Here is an 18,511-nt window from a genome sequence, read left to right on the forward strand (position 1 = left end):
CAGTGGTTAAGAAACCTCCTGCCAATGCAGGGGACATGGGTTCGAGCCCTGGTCCGGGAAGGTCCCACATGCCACGGAGCAACTAAACCCATGTGCCACAACTACTGAGCCTGTGCTCTAGAGCCCAGGAGCCACAACTACTGAGCCCGCACACTGCAACGAAGAGTAGCCCCCGCTCTCTGCAACTAGAGGAAGCCCGCGTGCAGCAACCAAGACCCAACGCAGCCAAATAAATGCATTAAATAAATAAATAAATTTATTTTTTAAAATAAAAAATAAATTAAATAAATAAGGAAAATGAAACAGCTACTTACCAGGAGGTTGGGAATCACAACTCAGAAAAAGGAGATGGTTGGAAATACTAAAACTTAATTTGCACACCTGTCTCCTCTCCTGAACTTTGCTCTTATGTCAGGGTAATGGCAGGAAGACTCAAACTCTCATGGCCCGCTTGTTAGAAGAAACAAACCACATCAATACTCCATACTCTGTATTGCATTACCCTATGTTTTAAAGTGAGTTTTGTCAGATTTGTTGTTAGTGGGACAGAGGGGCCCACTTAAATATTAACAGAACAATTTAATGGAAAGAAACAGTTCACACAGGATAAAGGTTTAAGGGTCTTTAAAGCTTTTTTCCCCTTTCCCTTTGATTTGTTTTTAAGGTGTGCTCAACTTTCTGGAATAACAAAAACAAAACAAAACCAAACACAGAAGAAAAACAGTCCCCAGCAGCCCACACACACAAAACTCCACTGGCATTATCTTCATCACCATCTCCTAGAACAATTGCACCTTTTGTCGTTTCTGGTGGAGGTACAGCTGCTGAAGAAGCCAAGACTTAGTAGAGAAAGCTAAGACATGGAAGGAGGAAAGAAAATGCTGCCTTTGTTAATGAAAAGCTGTTTCCACTTAAAAGTTTCAACATACTATGGAATAGTGAATGCACTTTTGTAAGCAAAGGCAAAGCATACAATGAAGAAAAGCTGCCTGTCAGTTAAGTAAACAGTCATTTGAAGACATCCCAAACCTTCCCGTTTTTCTTGAAAAAGTGGGGGAGGGGAGGAAGGGAATATGGACTATTACGAGACATGGCTGAGGATGTGTCTAAAAGGCATAGTAAATATGGCACATAGGGCTTCTAGAGTGCTATAGATTCATTTAATTATAATACTAAGAAATTACAAGGCTAATATGTTTTTTAAAAGACCACAAGGCTATAATAAATTGTTCTAGCATGCATTAAAAATGGCGTGCTTGGGAAAGCATTTTATTGAATTTCACAAATATTCCAGTGAGTTTATTTTCCTTCATGAAGCAATGCCTTAAGACAGGTAAGGACAAGCTAGAGTTTCTGTTACACAACAGCAGTCTCTTGTGATAAACCTGATTACAATACCCTGTCAGAGGTGAACTTCCTGCTTTGCTATTAAAAAAAAAAAGTACAGTGCCTCACCCTTACTTATTCTTAGTGTTGTTTTGAAGCAAAGATTCAGCTGAGAAAAAGCTAATGCTACATGCACCTGTTAACCCAAACTTAAAACAAGACTTCCTATTGCAAAGGAAAATTAACAAGGAATAAAAATGTCAGAAGAAATGACAAAGCACTGTAATATATTATTCATGGAGGAAGGATAAAATGAATTCCACATGCATTATGATTCACAAAACAGTTCAATTCGCATTTTTACTCTGCTAGAATTATCTTAATGGTTGTAAATCTATCAGTAGTAGCAAAAAGTACTTTTTTATGTTCAAAGTCTAATCTTCTGGAAGTTTGTGGTGAATACATTATTTTATGTGAATACAGTCTTGGTCCTGGGGATGAGATCATTTCAGAAACATGCTGTCGACTTGCACAGACCAAGATAAACCTTATGAATAAATTTGAATTTATGAACTGATGACCAACTGAACAGGAGACAGTTATTTGTTTTGGCCCCAGGATCAGAGCTGGGAAAAACCTGAGTCCTCCTTCTTAAGATGTGCCTGTCCTCCAAATATTCTGCTGACTGTGGAATACCTATGTTCAAATTTCACATAACTGTACTAAAGCAGATTAAAAGCTCGTATCCAAAAGAGTAGACAATCCACAAATAAATTTGATTTGATTTTGGCAGGGTTATGTGATTATTTTTGTAGCAGGCTAACCTTTGTCATTATTCAGTTTTCCTTAGATGAGTATAAAACTTGGTTCTCATTCCTCGTCTTGGGAAGCAGAGGTAGGGGGAGAACTGGGCTGAGCATGCTGGGTACTCGGGGTGGATACTGGCACGGGATCAAACCAAGTCACAGATAATTCACATGAAATCACTGGTTTCACTTAGCAAACATGAGGTATGATTCTCCTAAAACAAGTATCATCAATGTAGCCTCAAACATACATTTTCCGACTGGAGTAATTTACTATTGGTTTCAGTATATTGGTGAACAGTACAAATAACAGATAAGATTATTTATCTCACACACTGGTTTTCATGAGTGATACTGACACACCCATAACTCAGTTTTTTAAATGTCCTTGCTTATAAGCAGAAGTTATATCCCTTACACATTTACCACTAAAATATCAGTGGAATGCTTTTTTATTTTTTCAATCAAATGCCACTATTTAATAGCCTCTGGGTATATTATATAATAAATACAAAAGAAGCAGTCTGGGTGTTTACTACTTAGGTGGAAAAAAATCCCCAACAAATCTATTTGAACTCTTCTCTAAATAAAGTATTTAAACTCATTCTGTTTTTCAGCTATTTCAAATCATTTAACCAATAAACACAGACAGAGTTCTTACCATGTATACATAATTATTATATATTAGGCCTTATGTATGATAAAATAGAAGCATTACACATGATTCCTACTCTCAAAGAGTAGTTAAGGATGCAAGAAATACACAAACCAACCCGACTGCTACATCTGCCAGTGGACTCCTTTCTCTAGTCCTCCCTCTGTGCCTCCCCATCCAGAGGTAACTAGTATCCTGAATTTTGCTTACCATAAACTTATTTTTTTTTAAATAGCTTTATCATGCACATAAATATATCTATATAAATATATTTAGCTTAACTTCTTTTGTGAGCTTAACAAAAATGATATCATACTGTATGTAGCTTCCTAAGTCTTGCCTTTTACACTCAGTAGAATGTTTCTTAGAGTCATTCCTGTTGCTTGTGGCTGTAGTTGATTCATTTTCATAGTAGTTTAATATACCATGTCTGATTATGTCACATTTTATCCATTTTCCTGTTGATAGACATTCAGATTGTTTTCAGTTTTGTTTTGTTTTGTTTTTTCATTACCTAGCTGCCTTCTTTAGCCTTTAATCCCCAAACACAAAACTCCATCAATAGAGAACTAGTCAGGTAAATTGTGGCATATCTATACTGTGCAGCTCCTAGAAAAATAAAAAGTTAATAAGAAAATTGCAGTTATATAAGAGAATATCCCTACTCTTAGAAAATATACACTAAAATATTTAGGGATGATGGGCCATGATAAATGTAACTTACCCTCAATGATTCAGAAATAGAATTGCATAGATAGATACATAGATAGGGAAGAACAGCACAAAGGATAAAATAAAATATTAACAATAGTTGAATCTGGGTAAAGGATATATTTTTATTTTTGCAGCTTTTCTATAAATCTAAAATTATTCCAAGATAAAAAGTTTATTTAAAAAAAAATTCTCTAAGATACAAGTGAAAAAGGCAAAGTGCAATAGTTACTGTTACCAAGACATAATCTATTTTTATGCTTATACTTCCTATCAAAATCTCTACAAGAAGTCACTCCCCTATTTTACATACCCCTGTCCCCTCAAGATTAATTTAAAAATAGTCCACAAAAGAGATTATTACTAGGCAAGTATTTTGTATAAACAAAAGCCTACAACCATGATCTTCCAATAACATGGTCCAGCTGATGGAAAATTCTGAAGCAAAGATGAGACAATATTTGTGAACAGAGATTATAATTTTCAAAAAAATCCAAGAATATACGAGCAATGAGATATTTTTAGGCATTCAAGAAAGAGCTGTTTACGTAACACTCAGGTAAAAAGCATCTGAATATTGACTCTATTTCTAAATGTCTAAAAATGAGTATTTAGAACAATTCTGTTTCTGCCCTTAAAGGATTAACTACTATGGGAAACTACTACGGGAATTGACTTCCCATGATAAACAGAGAACTGGAAAAAATATATGAAACAACAGTTTTAGGCACTGGATAACAGGAAGCACAGGACTATATAATCGCTGAGAGAAGAGAAACAAATGGCCCCAGATTACTGCCTGGAGGCAGTCCCCAAGCTGTAGTGCAGGGAGCAGGGAGTGAAACAGAGCCCAGTGGTCTTGCTAAATTACAGAGAGAGAGATTAGAGTTCCTGGAAGCTGAGGTGGCTATAATTTGCAGGCAGAGTACCAATGAGGATAAAACTGCAGAGAAAGAACTCTGGAGGTCTGCAAAGGGGTCCTCTCAAGTCTTTGACTGAGTACCAATCTGTGCATGTGTGAGAAAAAACCTGAGGCCAGGGGAGAAAAAAAAAAAATCATTGGATTTTTTCCAATGAATCCAAACAATTCTCAGAGTTTGCATAAGGCACCAGCTGGAGTGGAAAGACTTCATAATAGTGGGGGCTCTGGGTAGAGTCTTCCAAAGGGACATGCCTTAGTAGCGGGGCTTACTTAGTCTCACAATATAGGCTGTGGAACAGCCATTAAAAAAACAAGCTTCTAAATGATCAAACTGATATCTAAGTTACCTAATCATACACCAGAACAAAAAAAAATCCAGTATTCAGCAACACAAAATTCACACTGTCTTCATCCAATCAAAATTACCAGGAATGCAAAGCTGGAAAATATGGCACATAATCAGGAGATATAGAAACAGACCCAGAAATAACAGAGATAACAGAATTAGTAGATGATAACCTTAAAGCAACTACTGTAAATATTGTCAATAAACTGGAAGATGTAAAAGAAAACATAAACATAATGAGGGAAACGAAAAAGATAAGACTAAAATGGAGCTTCTAGAAATGAAAAATACAGAATCTGAAATGAAAAAAATACTAGATGGGTTTAACAGCAGATTAGACATTCAAGAAGTAAAGATCAGTGAATTTGAAGATATCATCTTAGAAACTACCCAAAACAAAACACACTGAGGAAAAGAAAAAGAACAGAAGCCTTAGTGAGCTGTGGTCTAACATGTAGTTGGAAGGAAGGAACGAGAGAAGGAAGGAAGAGAAGGGAAGAGAAAGAAAGGGAAGGGAAGAGAAAGGAAGGGAAGGGAAGGGAAGGGAAGGGAAGGGAAGGGAAGGGAAGGGAAGGGAAGTGAAGGGAAGGGAAGGGAAGGGAAGGGAAGGGAAGGGAAGAGAAGAGAAATCAGACAGTCCTGTAGAAAGAAACATTTTTAAAGTGCTGAAGGAAAAGTACAAACCCAGAATTCTATACTAGTGAAAATGTTTTTTCAAAAATGAAGGCAAAACAAAGACATTTTTAGACCAAAAAGTGCCAAAAGAATTCACTGCCAACAGATCTGTACTATAAGAAATGTTAAAGGACTTTTTTAGACAGGAATAGTGCCAGAAATGGCAAAATGTGGGTAAATATGAAGTAGTTCTTCTCATTTTAATTTCTTAAAATGATAAACAACTTTTTAAAGCAAAAATAATTCCAACGCATTGTGGAATATCTAACAAGTAAAGATAAAATGTTTAACACGAAGGGATGGGAGGAGGGAAGTGGAAGTATATATATTCTTGTAAGGGTCTTACACTATACATGTACTGGTATATTATTATTTGAGGCAGATTGTGGTACGTTAAAGATGAATTTTATAAACTCTAGAACAACGTCCTAAAAAAATAGAGGTATGGTTAATAAATCAATAGTGGAGATAAAATGGAATCATAAAAAAAATCTTAATTCAAAAAAGGCAGAAAAAGAAGAAAAAAGAAATAAAGACTAGATGGGACAAATAATAGTAAGATGGTACAAAAACAGAGCAAAAGACCATACAATGAGTAAAAGGCCTAAAGCACTGTAGTTCCAAGTCTGAGACTACCATCTGCATGACCTCGGCAAATCATTCTACCTGTCTGAGGTGTTTACTCACATATAAAATTGGAAAGATGGTGAACCATACTCATGCAGGGGTTTAGTAAGGATCATAAATGTCTCTTGAATTAAACTGAAAACAATGTGAAGGTTGTGAAGGTTAGGAAAGCCTTTGAAAATAATTCCTTAAGTGGGTAAATGGAGGATAATATTTAATATTAATATTTAGTACACTGAAAACCTTCTGATGAAGAGCACAGGGAAAATAACCTTTGAGTACTATAAATAGTGATAAAGACTCATAATTAAAAGGACAGAAGCGCTGCCATTGGAGACATCTGAAAAGAGATCTAGAAGAAGCCTAACACAAGCAAAGGACTTAAAATAGTGCCTCTTGAGGGACTTCCCTGCTGGACCAGTGGTAAAGAATCCACCTTCCAGTGCAGGGGATGCGGGTCTGATCCCTGTTCAGCGAACTAAGATCCCACATGCTGCGGGGCAACTAAGCCCATGCGCTGCAACTACTGAGCTCACGCGCCTCAACTAGAGAGCCCGCATGCCGCAAACTACAGAGCCCACGCACCCTGGAGCCTGCGCCACAATTAGGGAGAAGCCTGTGCGCCGCAACGAAAGATCCCGCACGCCTCAATGAGGATCCTACATGCCACAACTAAGACCTGACACAGCCAAAAATTTTTTAATTAATTAATTAATTAATTAAATATATTAAAAAAATAGTGTCTCTTGAAACAACATAATAACTTTCATCTCTTTTCTCCAAAGCAACATAGTGTGCAAACAACAACAAAAAATACTGTTTTTTAAATTTGAAATTACCTAAAGGTCTCTATATAAAACTTCTGGTCTCAACAATACACCTATTTGCAATGCACACACCTCACATTATAGCTGTATTTTGAGGATAGCGTAACCTAAAGGATTAGATGTAGCCACATAAGGAAAATAAAAAATAATTCTACTCTTCATTAAATTATGACTAATGTCCATATTTGAATAGAACAAAAACTAGATGACATTTTTTAAAACTCCAACACCAAATAAGTCAGGAGAGGAATATAAATCACCAAATTACTCTTGTGTCTTATAAGTGACTACAAAGTAAAAAAGAAAATAACTGACCTCTATAGCAAAGATTCCTTTGTCACGCCCATATAATTTCATCTCTTCTGGAAAATGCTGAAAAGCATTTATATAAGGAATATGTTCCTCTTCAACGAATCTATATTTTTAAAAAGAGTTTCAATAAAAGGTATGTACTGATTTGGCAAAGTAACAAAACAAAAGAGGTAAAAATGTATTTCAAAGACAAGGTAAGAATCAGTTGAGTATACTGTATATCCTACATATATGTAAGGATAATTAATCTGAAAATATCTATTATTCTCTGTACCCTTGTGTGGAGAAAACATTTAGTTGATTAATAATCTCTTAAGTTTCTGCCCAAATAGACAAAATATTTCTAAAAGGTGTGTTTATCTTATTTGTCAATTTACCACCAGGCTTGCAGACATGGCATTCCTTCCTCCTATCCCTAGTTCCTCTCACATGATTAGCTCCTACTTATCTCTTAAATCACTTCTTCAGGGAGACCTTCCTTGATCCCTGTTTTTCTTGTTAGAATACCTCCTTGCCCACCATTCGGTCTCCAGTACCTATGACAGTGCACGGTAGGTGCCTGTCACTGGAAGAACAATTAAACAAAGGAACATTTGTTCACCACTCCATCTCAATGTCTGGTACACAGTAGCTGATCAAATATTTTGAGTAAATTATTGAGTTTGAAGAAATTAGCACATATATATAAATAAACACTCATACATACTTATTTACAATTCATTCATTCGTTCAACAGACATTTATTGAGTACTATATACCCAACACTATTCTAGGCTGGGGGATACAGCAGTGAACAAAACAGTAAAATATTCTTGTTCCCATGGAGTTTACATTCTAGTGAAAAGAAAAAGATGACATAACAAATAAATGAAATTTATAGTATGTCAGATAGGAAAAAACGGTAAGAAGAAAAATAGAGAAGAATAGAGAAAGAGGGATGGGCACAGACTAACAGCATCCCATATACCCCTCCTAACCAACAAACCACTACTCCAGGCACGTCCCCTGGAAACACTGTCTCTACTTATAATATTATTATACTTTTCAAAAGTTTCAATCTGTGACAGACTGGAAATTTAACAAATTGGTTCTTCATTACAGGTAATTTTAGAAGCACTGCATTAGAGGAAAGTTGTGTCTACCTGTAAAACATATCCTGAACCCCTTCACCTCATTCCATTTCTATTACCACCACCCTAATCCAAGCCACTACCTCTTGTTTTAAGTATAGAAAAGACCACCTGGTCTCCCTGCTTCCACCTGTGCCTACCTAGAATCCACTTTCCTCACAGTTGCCTGAGTGATCTTGAAAACATTAATCAGATTATTTGTCTCCTGCTAAAATCTTCCAGTGGCTTACTATCACACTTAAAGCCAAACTCCCAGCGGGAATGGGGTTTCCTTTTGGAGTGATGACTATATCCTGGAAATAGAGGTGATGGTTGCACAACCTTGTGAATATACTGAAAACCACTGACTTGTACACTTTAAAAGGGTGAGTTGTATTGTATATGAACTATACCTCCAAAAAAAAAAAAAAAATCCAAACTCCTAACTTGGCTTACAAAGACCTACATCTGGCCCCTGTTTATTACCTCCCTGTCCTCATCTTCCTACTCCTCCTTCAAGTTCTGACTCCCATCACTTCAGCCTCCTCTGCTCCTTGATCACACAGAGCTTGAAGCTGCTTTAGAGCCTGGCACTAGCAGCCTCCCTCTACCTGGAACGCGAGTACTTCAGATGTTCAGCTGCTGGTTCTATTTTCAGTCAGAGTGCAGCTTAAACTCCACCTTGTCAGTGAGGCCTTCCCTAATAACCCACCTAAAGGAGCCAGCTGGTCATTCTCTATCACATCATCCTATTCCAGTCTTCTGAACAGCACTTCACTGTCTGATCGTTTTAAAATTTATTGGTGTATTTGCTCATCTGTTTCCTCCTCTAGTCTTAAACTTCACGAGAGCAGGGACTTGATCTATATATGGTTCACAACTGTATTTCAGGCGTCTAGACTCTAGAACAACACCTGTGTATAGTAGGTATTCAATGAATATTTGTGGAACAAATACATGTTGGCTATTTTTATTTATTATTATTGTCATTGTTAGGTAGGTAGGGTTCTTTAAAGGCTACCTAAGGGTTATGAATTTATCCTAAGGACTACGGATGCTGCTAAAGGATTTAAACAGGGAAGTGACATGCAGGATCAGTATAAAATGTATGGGTATTGGGGCCAGGCTAATAATGTATTCCCTTCAAATCAATGTTCTTTAAGTAGTTTTTCAATAGTAGGTCTCAAACTTTAGCATCCATTAGAATCCCCTGGAGGGCTTATTAAAACAGAGACTACCAGGCCCTGTCCCCGGAGTTTCTGATTCAGAAGGTTAGAATGGGTCCAAGAATTTGCATTTCTAACAAATCAACGGGTGACGCTGACACTGTGTTCGGGGGGACCACACTTTGAGAAGAGCCTGTGACTTAGAGCTCTTTTCCAAGAGAAGCAGAGAAAGAGGATGAGTGGTGAAGTCTCTTCTCCTATTGCTCCAAGCAGTTAAACTGGGTCCCAAGTTTGTATGTCCCACAGAGCAAAATAAAAGCCCTCCAGCTAACTAGAGCTAATCGCCTCGAAGGGAATTCCCCTTGGAGGGGGAAGGGAGGAAAGAGGGAGGAAAGGAAAGAGGGAGACAGAGGGGTGGGGAGAGAGGCAGAAGGAGAGGGGGGAGAGAGAGAGAGACAGATAGACAAAGGTGCAGGATCTTACCGCATCCTTCCAACCACATAGAATATTCTCCCTGAGAAGAATTTTCGGGCAAATATTACTTTCTCCATCTTGTTAGATTTCTAGGAGAGTTGCGTTACCCCCTTACAGATTGCCCTGGGTGGGATGGCTAACCCTGTTATCCAGCTCCAGTGACATGATTAGACTGCTGTTTCTATTAAGATCCCTCTGGTTATCAAGAGGAAATGGACAGGAGTGGCACAAGACTCACTTGGAAGGTTGCTAAGTAACCCAGGTGAAGATAGAGGGAATCGGGGAAAAATCGTTTGAGAGTTATTTTGGAAGTATAATTGACAGGACATAATGATTAACTATACGTAGAGAGAGGAAAGAGTCAAGGATGAGTCTCAGGTGCCTGTATGGGATGCAACATGGCCCAGGTATTTACGAAGAAAGGAAATACTGGAGGAAGAGCTGGATTGAGGAGAAAGATGATGAAGGAGTGTCCAGAAGGCAGGTGAATATATGAATATATGGGTCTGGTCCTCAGTAGACAAGTCTGGGCTGGAAATTCAGATTTGGGAGTCATCATCACATAGATGGTAATTAAAGCCTTGGGAAAGGATGAGATCACCCAATGAGGGCATACAGAACAAGATGAGGTATGTATGTATGTATGTATGTATGTATGTATTTATTTATTTATGGCTGCGTTGGGTCTTCACTGCTGCGCGCGGGCTTTCTCTAGTTGTGGTGAGCGGCGGCTACTCTTCGTTGCAGTGTGCGGGCTTCTCATTGTCGTGGCTTCTCTTGTTGCAGAGCACAGGTTCTAGGCACGCAAGCTTCAGGAGTTGTGGCACGTGGGCTCAGTAGTTGTGGCTTGCGGGCTCTAGAGCTCAGCCTCAGTAGTTGTGGCACATGGGCTTAGTTGCTCTGCAGCATGTAGGATCTTCCTGGGCCAGGGCTCGAACCCATGTCGCTTGCACTGGCAGGCAGATTCTTAACAACTGCGCCACCAGGGAAGCCTCGAGGTTTTTAGCTTAACAGTAAAATTCACTGAATCATGGACTATCCGCATGTACTGTTTTTTGTGTTTTCTTTTAAACATCTTTATTGGAGTATAATTGCTTTACATTGTTGTGTTAGTTGCTGCTGTATAACAAAGTGAATCAGCTATACTTACACATATATCCCCATACCCCCTCCCTCTTGCGTCTCCCTCCCACCCTCCCTATCTCACCCCTCTAGGTGGTCACAAAGCACGAGCTGATCTCCCTATGCTATGCGGCTGCTTCCCACTAGCTATCTATTTTACATTTGGTAGTGTATATATGTCCATGCCACTCTCTCACTTCGTCCCAACTTACCCTTCCCCCTCCCCATGTCCTCAAGTCCATTCTCTACATCTGCGTCTTTATTCCTCTCCTGCCCCTAGGTTCTTCAGAACCATTTTTTTTTTAATTCCATATATATGTGTTAGCATACGGTATTTGTTTTTCTCCTTCTGACTTACTTCACTCTGTATGACAGACTCTAGGTCCATCCACCTCACTACAAATAACTCAATTTCGTTTCTTTTTATAACTGAGTAATATTCCATTGTATATATGTGCCACATCTTCCTTATCCATTCATCTGTCGATGGATACTTAGGTTGCTTCCATGTCCTGGGTATTGTAAATAGTGCAGCAATGAACATTGTGGTACATGACTCTTTTTGAATTATGGTTTTCTCAGGGTGTAAGACCAGTAGTGGGAATGCAGAATCATATGGTAGTTCTGTTTTTAGTTTTTTAAGGAACCTCCATACTGTCCTCCATAGTGGCTGTATCAATTTACTTTCCCACCAACAGTGCAGGAGGGTTCCCTTTTCTCCATACCCTATCCAGCATTTATTGTTTGTATATTTTTTGATGATGGCCATTCTGACTGGTGTGAGGTGATATCTCATTGTAGTTTTGATTTGCATTTCTCTAATGATTAGTGATGTTGAGCATCCTTTCATGTGTTTGTTGGCTATCTGTATATCTTCTTTGGAGAAATGTCTATTTAGGTCTTCTGCCCATTTTTGGATTGGGTTGTTTGTTTTTTTGATATTGAGCTGCATGAGCTGCTTGTATATTTTGGAGATTAATCCTTTGTCAGTTGCTTCATTTGCAAATATTTTCTCCCATTCTGAGGGTTGTCTTTTTGTCTTGTTTATGGTTTCCTTTGCTGTGCAAAAGCTTTTAAGTTTCATTAGGTCCCATTTGTTTATTTTTGTTTTTATTTCCATTTCTCAAGGGGGTGGGTCAAAAAGGATCTTGCTGTGATATATGTCATAGAGTGTTCTGCCTATGTTTTCCTCTAAGGGTTTGATAGTGTCTGGCCTTACATTTAGGTCTTTAATCCATTTTGAGTTTATTTTTGTGTATGGTGTTAGGGAGTGTTCTCATTTCTTTCTTTTACATGTAGCTGTCCAGGTTTCCCCGCACCACTTATTGAAGAGGCTGTCTTTTCTCCATTGTATATTCTTCCCTCCTTTATCAAGGATAAGGTGACCATATGTGCGTGGGTTTATCTCTGGGCTTTCTATCCTGTTCCATTGATCTATATTTCTGTTTTTGTGCCAGTACCATACTGTCTTGATTACTGTAGCTTTGTAGTATAGTCTGAAGTCTGGGAGCCTGATTCGTTCAGCTCCGTTTTTCTTTCTCAAGATTGCTTTGGCTATTCGGGGTCTTTTGTGTTTCCATACAAATTGTGAAATTTTTTGTTCTAGTTCTGTGAAAAATGCCAGTGGTAGTTTGATAGGGATTGCATTGAATCTGCAGATTGCTTTGGGTAGTAGAGTCATTTTCACAATGTTGATTCTTCCAATCCAAGAACATGGTATATCTCTCCATCTATTTGTATCATCTTTAATTTCTTTCATCAGTGTCTTATAGTTTTCTGCATACAGGTGTTTTGTCTCCTTAGGTAGGTTTATTCCTAGGTATTTTATTCTTTTTGTTGCAATGGTAAACGGGAGTGTTTCCTTAATTTCTCTTTCAGACTTTTCATCATTAGTGTATAGGAATGCAAGAGATTTCTGTCCATTAATTTTGTATCCTGCTACTTTACCAAATTCATTGATGAGCTCCAGTAGTTTTCTGGTAGCATCTTTAGGATTCTCTATGTATAGTATCATGTCATCTGCAAACAGTGACAGTTTTACTTCTTCTTTTCCGATTTGGATTCCTTTTATTTCTTGCTCTTCTCTGACTGCTGTGGCTAAAACTTCCAAAACTATGTTGAATAATAGTGGTGAGAGTGGTCAACCTTGTCTTGTTCCTGATCTTAGTGGAAATGGTTTCAGTTTTTCACCATTGAGAATGATGTTGGCTGTGGGTTTGTCATATATGGTCTTTATTATGTTGAGGAAAGTTCCCTCTATGCCTACTTTCTGGAGCGTTTTTATCACAAATGGGTGTTGAATTCTGTCAAAAGCTTCTTCTGCATCTACTGAGATTATCATATGGTTTTAATCCTTCAATTTGTTAATATGGTGTATCACATTGACTGATTTGCGTATAATGAAGAATCCTTGCATTCCTGGGATAAACCCCACTTGATCCTGGTGTATGATCCTTTTAATGAGCTGCTGGATTCTGTTTGCTAGTATTTTGTTGAGGATTTTTGCATCTATGGTCATCAGCAATATTGGCCTGTAGTTTTCCTTTTTTGTAACATCTTTGTCTGGGTTTGGTATCAGGGTGATGGTGGCCTCGTAGAATGAGTTTGGGAGTGTTCCTCCCTCTGCTATATTTTGGAAGAGTTTGAGAAAGATAGGTGTTAGCTCTTCTCTAAATGTTTGATAGAATTCACCTGTGAAGCCATCTGGTCCTGGGCTTTTGTTTGTTGGAAGACTTTTAATCACAGTTTCAATTTCAGTGCTTGTGATTGGTCTGTTTATATTTTCTATTTCTTCCTGGTTCAGTCTCAGAAGGTTGTGCTTTTCTAAGAATGTGTCCATTTCCTCCAGGTTGTCCATTTTATTAGCATATAGTTGCCTGTAGTAATCTCTCACGATCCTTTGTATTTCTGCAGTGTCAGTTGTTACTTGTCCTTTTTCATTTCTAATTCTGTTGATTTGAGTCTTCTCCTTTTTTCTTGAGTCTGACTAATGGTTTATCAATTTTGTTTATCTTCTCAAAGAACCAGCTTTTAGTTTTATTGATCTTTGCTATCGTTTCCTTCATTTCTTTTTCAGTTATTTCTGATCTGATCTTTATAATTTCTTTCCTTCTGCTAACTTTGGGTTTTGTTTGTTCTTCTTTCTCTAATTGCTTTAGGTGTAAGGTTAGGTTGTTTGAGATTTTTCTTGTTTCTTGAGGTAGGATTGTACTGCTATAAACTTCCCTCTTAGAACTGCTTTTGCTGCATCTCATAGGTTTTGGGTCATTGTGTTTTCATTGTCATTTATTTCTAGGTATTTTTTGATTTCCTCTTTGATTTCTTCACTGATCTCTTGGTTATTTAGTAGCGTATTGTTTGGCCTCCATGTGTTTGTATTTTTTACAGTTTTTTTCCTGTAATTGATATCTAGTCTCAGAGCACTGTGGTCAGAAAAGATACTTGATATGACTTCAATTTTCTTAAATTTACCAAGGCTTGGTTTGCAACCCAAGACATGATCTATCCTGGAGAATGTTCCATAAGCATTTGAGAAGAAAGTGTATTCTGTTGTTTTTGGATGGAATGTCCTATAAATATCAATTAAGTCCATCTTGTTTAATGTATCATTTAAAGCTTGTGTTTCCTTATTTATTTTCGTTGTGGATGATCTGTCCATTGGTTAAAGTCCCCTACTATGACTGTGTTACTGTCAATTTCCCCTTTTATGGCTGTTAGCATTTGCCTTAAGTATTGAGGTGCTCCTATGTTGGGTGCACAAGTATTTACAATTGTTATATCTTCTTCTTGGATTGATCCCTTGATCATTATGTACTGTCCTTCTTTGTCTCTTGTAATAGTCTTTATTTTAAAGTCTGTTTTGTCTGATATGAGAATTGCTACTCCAGCTTTCTTCTGATTTCCATTTGCATGGAATATCTTTTTCCATCCCCTCACTTTCAGTCTGTATGTGTCCCTAGCTCTGAAGTGGGTCTCTTGCAGACAGCATATATACGGGTCTTGTTTTTGTATCCATTCAGCCAGTCTATGTCTTTTGGTTGGAGCATTTAATCCATTTACATTTAAGGTAATTATCAGTATGTATGTTCCTATTACCATTTTCTTAATTGGTTTGGGTTTGTTATTGTAAGTCTTTCCCTTGTGTTTCCTGCCTAGAGAAGTTCCTTTAGCATTTGTTGTAAATCTTGTTTGGTGGTGCTGAATTCTCTTAGCTTTTGCTTGTCTGTAAAGGTTTTAATTTCTCTGTCGAATCTGAATGAGATCCTTGCTGGGTAGAGTAATCTTGGTTACAGGTTTTTCCCTTTCATCACTTTAAATATGTCCTGCCACTCCCTTCTGGCTTGCAGGGTTTCTGCTGAAAGATCAGCTGTTAACCTTATGGGGATTCCCTTGTATGTTATTTCTTGCTTTTCCCTCACTGCTTTCAGTATTTTTTCCTGTATTTAATTTTTTTATTTTATTTTATTTATTTTTATTTTTTATTTATTTATTTTTGGCTGCATTGGGTCTTCGTTGCTGTGCGCAGGCTTTCTCTAGTTGCGGTGAGCGGGGGCTACTCTTCGTTATGGTGTGCAGGCTTCTCATTGCGGTGGCTTCTCCCGTTGCAGAGCACAGGCTCCAGGTGCTCAGGCTTCAGCAGTTGTAGCACGCAGGCTCAGTAGTTGTGGCACGCAGGCTCAGTAGTTGTGGCACACGGGCTCAGTTGCTCCGTGGCATGTGGGATCTTCCTGGACCAGGGCTCGAACCCGTGTCCCCTGCATTGGCAGGCGTATTCCCAACCACTGCGCCACCAGGGAAGCCCTGTATTTAATTTTTGACAGTTGGATTAATGTGTCTTGGCGTGTTTCTCCTTGGATTTATCCTGTATGGGACTCTCTGTGCTTCCTGGACTTGATTGACTATTTCCTTTTCCATATTAGGGAAGTTTTCAACTTGCATGTACTGTTAGTCACATCTGAGAAAAGCCTTGTTATTTGGTTGATGTGGCCAAATTCAAAGACACTATCCTCATTTACCAGAGGCATTTTATTTAATCAAAGGGCCTAGTGCCTATAATGATGATGATGATGAAGAAAACATAAACAACAATAACCAGCACTGAGTTCTTATTACGTGCCCGGCGCTATGTGCTTTTCATGTTGTACTAGTTATTGAAAGTAGTTTCAAACCCTCTGAGGTAGATATTATTATTAGCCTCATTTTACCAATGAGGAAACAGAGGCAGAGAGAAATTAAATAACTTACTCAAGGTCCTATAACACATAAGTGGCAGAGCCAGGATTTGAACCCAGGAGTCTGGTTCTAAATCTGTGCTCTTAAAATCACTCTATACACTGAAAAAAACTCAAATGTTATTATTTAGAACACATATTAAGCAAGGGAAAATTAACACATTAATGATTTTGGCACATCTTCTATTTAATGAGAAATTCTTACACAGAACGCCATAATTTATTCATTAACTATAAAACCCGGCAGATTACCTTGAAAAATGTAAATGCTGACTATCTACATAACAGGTTCTTTTAAGAGCTTTGTTTTTAATTTTGGCTTATAAACACAGACAACCTGTATTTTAGCTCTTAACAATACCAATGTATGCTTTTGTGCAACTACTAATAACATTTGCCAATGTAAAGGTCATCTGTTCATCCTCTCTCTTAAAAATGAAAAATACTGGGCTTCCCTGGTGGCGCAGTGGTTGAGAATCTGCCTGCCAATGCAGGGGACACGGGTTCGAGCCCTGGTCTGGGAACATCCCACATGCCGCGGAGCAACTGGGCCCGTGAGCCACAATTACTGAGCCTGCGCGTCTGGAGCCCGTGCTCCGCAACAATAGAGGCCGCGATAGTGAGAGGCCCACGCACCGCGATGAAGAGTGGCCCCCGCTTGCCACAACTAGAGAAAGCCCTCACACAGAAACGAAGACCCAGCACAGCCATAAATAAATAAATAAATAAATAAATAAAAATAAAATGACTAATACTCTTATTAAAAAAAAAATGAAAAATACTTAATAATACTACTCAGGTAATTAAATGTCACTTTTCATCTTCAAAGCACTTTACTCACATTAGAAAATTAATTTTCTAATACCCCATTGTAAGATAAATAGTATTATTTCCACTACCTAAATAAGGAAACCAAGGAGATGAATTATTAGCCCAAGGAGAATTAAATTTCAGAGTTAGAATTCAGACTGCCCAATCTTTCCCTTCCTTAATTTAAACCTCCTTGTAAAATCCAAAATATCCAAGGCTGTCTCCTAGTGCACACAGATAGTCAGCAGAAGCATCATTATACGAGAGGCCCAGCTTACCTCAGAAGATCCGCAAGAGTGATTGTCTCCCTCTGCCAAAGCAATGACAGGTAGCAGAAAGCTAGCGTCCGTGGCACAGTCATCTTCACAATTCCCTTCTCCTTTCGCAGTGAATACTCTACTCCGTCAAGAGATCCAGAACAGACAGATGCAGTTTCTAAAAGGACAAAGGGAGATTTTTAAAAGTACAAGCAACTATTTTGGACAACAAAGAAGAAAAACAGCAAAATCCAAAGAGGTATTTTAAATATCTTTAGATTACTGATATAATCTTTACAAAGAACAATTTGGCAATAAAGAGCAATAACGATTCAGAAGAAAATTGGCCAAAAAGGTAACTGCTGGTTCTTTGTGGGAGTTGGATGAGCTGAGATTCCAAGGAGGGATTTGTCTTGTTTGAATTTTTGTATAGTTAACAGGAACAATTTTTCGAATAAATAAAAGGACAAACAATTACAAAGCAAAAAATGTGTAATTCCTTTGAGTCACGCCTCAACTCACCTGTCCCCTTCTCTGAGAGGCTCTCCAAACACTAGCTAAGGCAGCACCCCCTCCCACTCCCATCCTGCAGGCATCCTCCCCCACGGGGCATTATTCCATCCTCAACTCATTCATTCCAGAAATACTTATCCACCTCATTCTTTGTGCCACTCTTCTAGGTCTGGGGAAATGACAGTGTACAGTCTCTCATCTCTCCTAAAAGCTACATACTAGTAGTGAGAGACAGTAAATAAACGCCTCCCCCCCCCCCACAAAAATTTGCAGACAGTGGTTAAGCATAACACAGAAGAATAGCACTGGAGGGGTATACAAAATGATGGGAAGGGAAGAGACATGTGCTATTTTACACGGGTGATCAGAGAAGCCTCTCTAGGAAAGTGACATCTGAGCAGAGACCTGAATGAAATCAGAGAATAAGTCTTAAGGATCTGGAGAGGAACACCAAGTACATTAGCAGAGTCAACCTGAAGGAACATCAAGGAAGCCAGTGTGGCGAGAGCACCATGGGTGAGAGGAAAGTGTTAAGACATGACAGGAGAGAGTAAGAAACTGTATTGCTAAAGGGCTTTGTCAGTCATGATTTGTACTTTAGATTTTCTTCTAAGTACGTAAG

At 38.3% G+C, this 18,511-nt stretch overlaps 1 protein-coding gene across 3 annotated transcripts in view; it reads right to left on the reverse strand.

Annotated features, from left to right (window-relative positions):
- TAF1B (TATA-box binding protein associated factor, RNA polymerase I subunit B) overlaps positions 1–18,511 on the reverse strand; it is a 62,961-nt gene that overhangs the window by 27,553 nt on the left and 16,897 nt on the right. For all 3 annotated transcript variants that reach the window (XM_082357560.1, XM_082357558.1, XM_082357559.1), the window contains exons 7-8: positions 17,398–17,554; positions 7,211–7,310 (exon numbers count right to left, since the gene is read on the reverse strand). In XM_082357560.1, the coding sequence (XP_082213686.1) occupies positions 7,211–7,310; positions 17,398–17,554 (257 nt within the window). The remainder of the gene's footprint in view (positions 1–7,210; positions 7,311–17,397; positions 17,555–18,511) is intronic.

The sequence above is a fragment of the Balaenoptera borealis genome, assembly GCF_965194805.1.
Source record: "Balaenoptera borealis genome assembly, chromosome: 15".
Lineage (NCBI taxonomy): Eukaryota > Metazoa > Chordata > Mammalia > Artiodactyla > Balaenopteridae > Balaenoptera > Balaenoptera borealis.